Raw genomic sequence first — 10305 nt, forward strand, 5'->3', positions numbered from 1 at the left:
GACGGCCAAATAAGGCTCCGTTTGGTACCCATTTTTTTAAAAATGTATTTTTCTTTTTTTTTAACCGCACATTTTTTATTAAAATAATATTACACGTAAATGAAAAACTCTTTCTTATTTTTAAACCATACATTTCCCATCAATTTACTATTCAAAAATATATTTTTACATAAAAATGTCTTCCAAACACTCTCTAACAATCTTTTTCAACTTGAAAGAATGAACAAGGGAAGGGTCCACGTGGATAGACATTTCTTTTAGGAGGGTGATAGAAATAAAATTATCAATTGTAACATTCTCAGTGATTTGCAGAGATTCTTTGGTCGGGTCATCGAACAAAACTTTATTAGTTCTTCACGTGACGGAGTTCTTTTAACAAATTACAAACGAATGAGTTATTTTTTTACCTTATTTTTTCCAATTTCTAATATTACAGACGTATAGATCATTAAGGATATATTTGAGTCACATTCTTTTTAAAGAATTTATTTTGAAGGATATATTTGAGTCACATTCTTTTTAAAGAATTTATTTTGATCCAGTGGATTGATTGAAAATATATGATTAAAAGAAAGGAAATGTTTTTTATTTGCATGCAATATTATTTTAATGAAGAATATAGGGTTGAAAAGAAGAAAGGAAAAAATGTATTTTATAAAAAAAATGGGAATCAAACACGGGCTAATTGTTATAATGTTAGTGACGATGGTAGAGAGAGAAAAAAAAAATCGTCGACATACTTGTACGTATTTTATTGAAAATCAAAGTTCTATATTTATATAGGAAAATTAGGACCGATTATAATGGTTGTTCACTAACAAATATATAATTTATAATATTCTCCTTTGAATGACTTATTACAAAATATATGCCTCGTTAAAATCTTGTCCAATGAAAATTCAGCGTGACAATAATATCAAACGAAGGAAAAGAGTACAGATAATTATATAAAAATTGGAGAAATAAATTGTTGCCTTACTAAAATGTTGTCAAAAATTCAGTAAAACAAAACTTGAGCAAAAGAAAAATAGTACATCTATGAGCTATTCTCTTGATTTCAATTAATGAAAATCATTGTATTAAGTCATTCATGTCTTGTATGACATTCTCTTCAATATCATAATTCTAGTGTAATATACTTCGTGTTATCTTGTTTTAGAATCCAAGCAATATCTTCATATAAGATATTTATCAATTTTTGCTTGTCTTTAATCATTATGATATTTGTTGAAAAATAGATTGTGTTGTTGGTCTATTCGGGGAGTCGTACGCAATTTGTTATATATAAAACTATTATTTTGAAGGTAAATATCTTGAAGGTTATATAATTTATTATACAAAAAATATGCCTCATTAAAACTTTGTTAGAAAAATATATAGAAAATAGTGCATTATGCAAATGGACATGTAAAAATGAATATTTCAAGTAATTTCCTCTTTAACAAATTTAGGCCTACTAAATTTTCAAATTAATTAGGTTCATATAAAAATAGAAAAAAACATTTCCTTTAGATAGTGGAAGAATTTCATAATGAATATACTTCAAACTATATAAATGATACAAGAAAAAGGCTCTCCAATAATGACTTCTTAAGCAAAAGCTTTGGGAAAGTTTGCTTTCTTCTATTTTTCATCATAAGCATGATGGTATCTTCAAGAAATTCTCTGTTTTTAAAAAGTATATTCTATCTTTGAGAAGACATTTTTAAATTTGGAGAGTTAAGATTTTAAAATATTCCAATAAGCTCTTTATATTTAACAGTTAATTTTATTATTCCCAAAAATAATTATTATTTTTCTCCATATTTTATTCTAATTAGTTTTTCTTTAAATTATTTTATTATTTTCTTATATTGAAAATTGAAACACTTTGAATGCTGACTTTTCAAATCTGGAAAGCCAAATACACTCTCTAATTTAAAATATTAATTTAAAAATATTCTAGGACAATTAACAATTATTTGGAACGATAATTGATACCTAAAACATTTATACCATACCATGTATGTGCAATATTAAATAAAAATTATTAGCAGAGTGGTCATGCAAAAATTGAAGGGCTATGTTAAATGTACATAATAATTTAAATGATGGTTTACCAACTAATGATGTGGCAGAATTTAATAAGATCAAAATCTTATCAATAAAAACACTTCTCCACGTACATTTTGACGCATCATCATGATGTAAAAAGTTATGTATAACAAGTATTTTCCAAAAATGGAAATAGTCAATTCAATTTATTTTAAGAAGTTACTAATTCAAGAATTTTATATTTAGACATCAAGAGTAGTTTTAGCGTTCGTTTTGCAAATTTATATATCAAGTTATAAAGAGAAATAATAATGAAATCTACAAAATGTTTAATTAAAATTAATGTTTGATGTTGAATGAAATAATAAATATATTATAAATTGTATCCAAACGGAGACAATTTCTAAAGAAAAGATCTAGATATGACTCTTATCAATCCCATAATTCAACTGAGAGAGTTGCTAAGCAAATGAGACAAACACTACTTCTTCTAGCTTGATTTGAGGGTCCGTTTGATATGATTTTTATTTCCTCTAGAAGAACTTTTTGAGAAAGCTATTTTAATTTTTGTTTTTCGAGAAAGCTATTTTAACTTTTGTTTAAAAATTAATTTTGAAAAGAGTTTCCTCTCCAGAAGTTCTCATAAAGGAAGTCATATTAGACTACCTTTCTCTAAAAACTCTTTTCATTAGGAGAAATACTTTTATAAAATTAATCAAATGGATCCAAAAGTAATTTTTGGATTTCAAAAGCTAATTTTGACTTTTTAAAAACCATGTCAAATGAGCATTAAGTCTTATACATTAATTAAGCAACCTGACTCATATGCTCATCTTGTGCTTCTTGTTGGTCCATGAGAATCTTAGGTCCTTCATAAAGTAAGGATAATTTCTATCACGGGATATTTCGATTTTAATATTATCAAATTTTTAAGAGGATTAGTACTGAATTCCACGAAATATGTAAATAATAAGTTAGTGGTAATTATGAATATGTGATTAATATTAATGTTTAATTTTGATTAATAAAAAAATATTAATAAATTTTTTCAAACAAGAACAAAAGCATAGTTTTAGACTTGGACTATTGATCATCCTCGTATGCGCAAACCCCTTGACAAAGTAAGATTCATTTGGCAAGACTTTTACTACTTGTAAAAAAATTTCTTGAAAAATCTACTTCAAGTTAATTTCTTTTTAAAAAATTTTCTTGTCAGATAAAGCGTTTAGAAAATTATCCAAAAATGTTCAAAAAGAATTTTCTAATTAACTTTTGACTTTTCAAAAAACACACCAACTGGAGTGTAACGCCCCGAAACCTATGTCTCGAAAATTACTCAATTAATTTCTTTATTCATAAGAAAAGTGAATTTACTCATATTGTAATACACAAAAAAATAAAAAATAAAAAATAAATTGTAGAAACTTTGTGGAATAAAATAAGTTATTTTATTGTCTCGTAATAAGTCAAATTAATTCAAACCATTAATGAAATATAAATTCACCGGTTTTGAAAATAAAATTTCGATTTTAAACTAAATGCTAAATACTGAAAGAAAATAAAATTCTTGATCCAGCGACATGGACTCTATTATCCATCAAGCATCTATAAAAATAATTTAGAATATAAAATGAGTATACAAATATACTCAGTATAGATATCATGCAAGCATTTTCACAATTTAATATAAAAAGCAAGTAAAGCATGCACATAACATAATTTTCTATTGGGTTAGAAACCTGGCTGTCCCATTCTCCCCTAGGTCATGCTCATTCTCAATCTCCACTTAGGGTATTTAGCCCTATGATTAGTTTTTGTATAGATCTACATAATAATATCCTATGGTATTACCTACAAGATCCTTCTTTAATTTGGATCACATAATACTACGTAAAATACTTAACTTAAGATATTAAAAAGTGAAAATATAAAATCATTTGGAATTGAGAGAAATCCATACCTAATTTGTTAAATTCTTGGTGTACTTGTATTACTTAGGGCTAAAAATTATTGCGAATGGATCTTGAACGCCCCAGAATTTTTTTTTCCTTCCTTGTTCTTTCTTCTTTCTCCCCTTCTTTTCTTCTCACATTTTTTTTAATATATTTTTTCCCTCTCTCTCTCTTTCTCTTACTTATTCTCTCTAAATTTGTGTGAACTGAAGTGCAAAACAAGATGACATTTATAGGAGTGATTTGATAAAGATAGTTACCTAATTATAATTCTAATAAGACTTTTAATTCAAATTTAAATTGTTGTTTCAACAAACAAACTTGTTAAGAAATTCGAATATAAAAAAATTATAACTACATGATGATAAGTTTTCAATATGAATATATGCAAATTCAAAATTTATTTAAATACTTTTATATCAGATAATTCAATCATAATTTAATTCATATCCAAAATTATATTAAAATTTAATTTCTTGTAAAACTCGTACATATCAAAAACTCATATATATCCAATTGGATTATTTCATATGTACTGAATGAGAGTACCAAATGGTGTCCCCTCTCTCACAGTGCACGGGAATTCCGCGTGAATTTTAAAATGCTGACATGTGATCCCCTACCCTTATTGTGAGTAGTAGGTAAACGATTCGGTAAAAAAATTCGATATGTGTAACATTATCCATGTCCAATTATTATGATTATTGACACAAGGCCCTTAAAAGTGATAAAGTTGCTAGGTTACCCTAAAATCTTAAAACTTTTAATTATGCCTCATAATATATTGTCAATATTTTATTTTATTTATTTATTATTATTGTTTTGGTATTACACCGATCCTATGTTGCCTTGTGAACCTCTCGGAAATAGAAATGAATCCAAACAGTAGAATGTCTTGCTTTTAAGATTTTCTTATACATGCTAATATGGTTTTTCCCCCCTTGACAAAACTTGCATAAATGAATACACAAATATACCTCCCAGAAAATATTGAAGATGAAAAAATCGAACTTCAATCATGGGATTCTTTTACTCTATGAAGAAATATGTTGAAAGGGAAGAAACAATAAAAAATGGGAGGTAGAAGGGCTTCGAACTACACTAGAGCTCCGCGACCAACTCAAGGCAATCGAGCATTTTGAATGAAAATGACCACTTGTGTGACAGAAATGCTAGTATATAATTCACCTTTTCTAAATTCTGCTATCTATTTAAATTCACGAGATTGTAAGTTCACCATCTAGTAAGTTTCGATAACACCATCATGTTCCTGAACTGTATAAATTATGTGAAACTCTCCAGGGTTTATGTACAAAGAACAGAATATACCACATGATTTGTAAAGAAAGCCATTCCCTTACCCTTCCTGACCGGGTTTTGGGTAAAACGAAAATAGGGTCGATAGAGCTTGATCTGATTTGCTAGTAACCCAAATAACAGATTCAAAGGTGGTCATATAATGGTTGAATCCACAAGAACATAAAGATCAAATTTTCATTCTACAGTGTACAAAACAAGCTGTTTAGTAACGCAACATTATAAGTTCCTTGAAAGTATAGAGGTACAAGTTTGTCATGTATTCATTCTTCTGTACACAAACGTTTTCCTTATTCTTTAGATTACATCTATTAGCATAAACTACTCTACATATAGTATACATAAACAATATGAAGCATGAAAATCTACTGCCTTTACGTTTCGTTTGGTTGGGTTGGACTGGAGTGGACAAAACATTGTTAAAGAAGAATGGAATGCTAATTTTTTGTCCACTGTACTGTCCGGTGATGTCAACTACTGTGCGCACTTGGTTACTGTTTGTCATGTATTCATTCTTCTGTATGCAAACGTTTTCCTTATTCTTTAGATTACATCTATTAGCATAAACTACTCTACATATAGTATACATAAACAATATGAAGCATGAAAATCTACTGCCTTTACGTTTCGTTTGGTTGGGTTGGACTGGAGTGGACAAAACATTGTTAAAGAAGAATGGAATGCTAATTTTTTGTCCACTGTACTGTCCGGTGATGTCAACTACTGTGCGCACTTGGTTACTCTGCTCGAGATGCAGATGACAACATTGTATCCATTAAGCCTTCAAAGCATTTTTCTGCACTTCCCACATTGTGTGCATTGGCTTGACAATCAATGGTTGGAGGCTGGCAATTTGTTTCCCAGGTAGCCATGCCACATCCACCTATACTATTGGCAGGTATAGATGAACCAGCCAAGCATGGCAAATCATCCTCACCAGTAGACTGAATCCCACAATCTCCTTCCTTAAAAGTATTGATATTATTGCACTGTTTTTGCAAGGGGAAAGCTCCCAATTCATTGTCAATCTTTCCTCTAAGATCCAACAAAAGACCCCTCAGCCTCAAAATCTCAGTTTCAAGACTAGCCTGCCTCTGTAGTTTCTTGATGAGTTGCTGGTTCACAATTCTCAATTTCTTAACTTCCTCTTCCAAATAGGCCACCTGCGCCTTTTTCTTCTCTCTGTACTTCCTAACCGCTTCTCTATTACCCAAAGCCCTACGAGGTTTCGACCTGGGACTTGTTCTATTGCGAGGGGTGTTGTCTTCTTCGGATGGAAAGACATGGGTGTGAGTATGGTAGCATGTGTGAGTGTGTGCAGCATCAGGTCCCGGAGGATTGCAAGTGTGAGTATGGGTACATGTTTGTGAATTTCTCAGAAAATCATCAAGAAATGAATCCCCAGAAAGTGATCCATAAACATTAGTAGATGAATCAACTGATAGCTCTACCTCTCCATCATCAATTTTCTCTTTCATGTCACAAGGATACTAATCTACTCAGAAATCCTAAAACCCTCTTACACACTGAAATTTTCTTGTTTAACTTCTCACAAATTCATAAAATCAATAGAAAGAAAAATCCTTTTGCTCACTCAAAAATAATTTATCCTAACCCCCCAATTAATCACCAATCTTTTCAATCAAGAAATTGATGATCCATACTCAAAAATTTCATTCAAGAATATATGCAAACAGATCATAGCCTTAAGAACAGAACCTTAAGTGTTCCCACAGCATAAATTCAACATAGGTTCACCAAACCACACAAAATTTCGTAACCTACAAAAAAACAAACGAGCCAATATTAATCATCAGAGAAAAAAAGCAACTTTCTTGAGCAATGACTGAAAATTCCATATTAAAATTCTTTATAGAAAGATAAAAGTCAATCAAGAAGACAGGATTTTATGCTTCAAATCTTTCCAAGTGGAGAAGAGAATCAGAATTTAAGTGGGACAAGAATGGATGACAAAAAATAGACATGCCTGAAAAAAACAAAAAACAAAAACAAAAACAAAAAAAAGAACATATAGAGTCGGTGATTCCTTGTTTGTATAAGATTATACCTGATTTTTGTTAGATTCAGTGGCCATATAACAAATCTTTGAGACCTCTGATGACCTTTTTTTTTTGTAAGAGAACTGATAAGGACTGGGCACATTTTTGTGTGATCTTATCTCTTTGAGCACAAAATGTCAACCACAGTTGTCTGTGCAAGTTAACTAGTGACACAGGTGTCATTTTTCCTGGGAACCAGCTAGAATCTTGTACCACCCAAATCCATAACCGCATTTCTGATCTCTCTCTTTTTTTTTTCAATTTCTTAAAAGTTGAAGACGACGTCTTCCATTCAAAACAAAGGAAAAAAGACGACGTCATTTTTTATTTTTTATTTTTTTTAACAAAGGAAAAGTCTGTTTGGTCAGGCCAAAAAAACAGGGGCCGAGCCGACGTGGCGGCCCTCTGTTGGCGGGTATCTGCATGAAACCCGGCAATAAAGCAGGGCTCCAAAATAAAAGGTTTAAAATTGATTAGTCACCTATTTAAACCCCGTTTGGTAGTTTTTTTTTTAAATATATTTTTTTCTCTCTTCTTTTCAATCACACATTCTTTATTAAAATAATATTACACGTAAATAAATTTTTTTCTTATTTTTCAACCACACATTTCACATTAATTTACTATTCTAAAATGTATTTTTACATAAAAATGCCTATCAAACACCCCCTTAATCCGAATTTTGTCTTCAATTCAGAACAAAATAAAGATATTAAACCCCCGTTTGGCTTCCTTTTCTGGAAATGAAAATGAGTGAAATAATATTTTTTTAAAAAAATGAGTGATTGAAAAAGAAGATTTTTTTTGATTTACTTGTAATATTACTTTGTGAAAGTTTGTATGACTGAAAATAGGAGAGAAAAAATGAAATGTAATTATATTCAAACGGGCGCTAAATAGTAATTTACTCCTATAACGACTATAATATAGAGAAAATTACGCCTATACTTGTTTTTAAAGCTTACATTTCATTAGTCAGATTTTAAGTTTAATCTTTCATTAATCAGGTTATAATTATTTTTTAACATTTATTAATAAATATACCAATAATAACCACTCAATAATTAAAATTACATATCATTCTATTTCCTCTCCATGCTCGTACATTTTCTCTCTCCACTCACGCACACTCTCATAAATCAGATTTGATGGAGGAGGCAGGCGATGGTGTGGTGGTTGCTAGCAGCGTTGTGGAGGAAAATCATGTCATCGGTTGAGCTCTAGTGTGTCGGAGGGTAGAGAGGCCAGCAGTGGCGGATCCAGGAAAAATTCAACACGGGTTAATATGTATTAAAAAGAAATTATTACACATAAAAAAAATTACTTAAAATTTTTTTTGATGGACATTTGGGTCGAAGGGACAGGCTGTAGCACAGCCCAGCCCGTCCGTGGATCCGCCCATGGAGGCCAGATTGGTAGTCGCTTCCGACTTTGATCACTACTGCAGTCAGAATATATGTGTATTTATGCAAGACAAGAACAGTGCAGGAAGAGAAAAAGTCAACCTATGGATAGCCTGGTGGTTGATGCTTTGAACTGATAAAAACTTGGTAAATCAGAGGAAACGAGCGAGTAAAATCGTGGATGTCGAAATATGGTGAGAAGAGGTTGTCGAATGACAGAAACTCAAGTTTGGTTAAATTTGTAAATCAATGAGGTAGAACAACTTGAAATCATTGTGTGAAATATCAAGAAAAGTAAGATGGGGAAAACTAGAGAGAAAAGTAAAATTCTTAAACATGTTGAAAGAAAGATTGATCTTTCAAATTGCCAACGATTTTACATTTGCGGGTTTTAGGAGTTTGACTTAGCCTCCTAATTGGTTCTTTGATTGGTTATTTCGATCTAGGTTTTGAATAGACCAAAGAGTAGAAGAAACGAAACCAGTCAAATAAATTTTGGAGCCATAGTTTAAGATTTTTTTAAGGTTGGATTTAGAGTTGTTGAACTGGTGATGTCAAAACCAGAAATGGAGGTGAAGGCCTTGAAAATTTTCAATTAAAAGTAAAACAAAAAATAAATTGTAAGGAATAAATAGATGTGATGAAGTGATTGTAACCAATTGATCAATTATAGTGTAATTGTGACCAATAAAATGAGTAACTTGTGACCAATAAATAACGTAACCTAAAAAATAAGTGATTTTGTGATTAAATTTGTAATTATGATCTATAATTTGTGTTTATGTAACAAATAAATAAATTATGATAAATTAATTTGATAATTTGTGATATATAAAATAGTTGTAGCAAATTAATTTGATAAGTTGTGACCAATAAATAATTTGTGATATAAAAACGTATAATTTGAGACTAAATTTATAATTATGACATACAAATTGTGTCTTTGTGGCTGTGGCCTTATATAGTTTGTGACTAGTATGTGATTTGATTATGGGTCATTACCTACATGTGGATGAATATTTTCACCTTTTTAATACTACGAATGATGGATGTTATATTATTGTGGATAACATTTGTGTATTATGATTGCTATTTAATTTAGGTTAATTTTTTGTCAGATAGAATTTTTGATAATATATTTGTGAGAACAGATTTATAGTTAGACAACATGTCACATTCAATACATGACTGGTCACAATAGATCACAATTAACACACTTGGTCACAAAATGTCACATTTAACATATTAATAGCTTACAAACGTTTAAAAATGAGTTGCAATGAATAATTGTGGCTAAATAATTTGATAATTTACAATAAATAAATGAGTTGTGATCAATAAAAGTTTTGATTTTATGACCGATAAATAGTCCGTGACCCTAAAATTTTTGATTCATGAACGATAAATAATATGTGACTTATAAATTTTTTGATTTGTGACTGAAAAATAAGTTGTGATTGAAAATTAATTTGTGATCAACTAATTTATAAGATGTGAACAAATTGTATAGAATTGTGACATTAATATATTTAATTAATA

The 10305-nt window shown here is 29.9% G+C and overlaps 1 protein-coding gene across 1 annotated transcript; it reads right to left on the reverse strand.

The window, feature by feature from the left end:
* Positions 1-5461: 5461 nt before the first annotated feature.
* On the reverse strand, positions 5462-7598 carry LOC111410470 (basic leucine zipper 23-like). Its single transcript, XM_023040826.1, has 3 exons — positions 7372-7598; positions 6024-7084; positions 5462-5777 (listed from the first exon to the last, which is right to left on the reverse strand). The coding sequence occupies exon 2, from the start codon at positions 6779-6781 to the stop codon at positions 6041-6043; it is 741 nt and encodes a 246-aa protein (XP_022896594.1). The 5' UTR covers positions 6782-7084; positions 7372-7598; the 3' UTR covers positions 5462-5777; positions 6024-6040.
* Positions 7599-10305: the final 2707 nt, after the last annotated feature.

The sequence above is a fragment of the Olea europaea genome, chromosome 15, assembly GCF_002742605.1.
Source record: "Olea europaea var. sylvestris chromosome 15, O_europaea_v1, whole genome shotgun sequence".
NCBI lineage: Eukaryota > Viridiplantae > Streptophyta > Magnoliopsida > Lamiales > Oleaceae > Olea > Olea europaea.

Excerpts from the sequence above, each read along its gene's own strand:
- LOC111410470 (XM_023040826.1), bottom strand. The coding sequence starts at position 6,781 with ATGAAAGAGAAAATTGATGATGGAGAGGTAGAGCTATCAGTTGATTCA.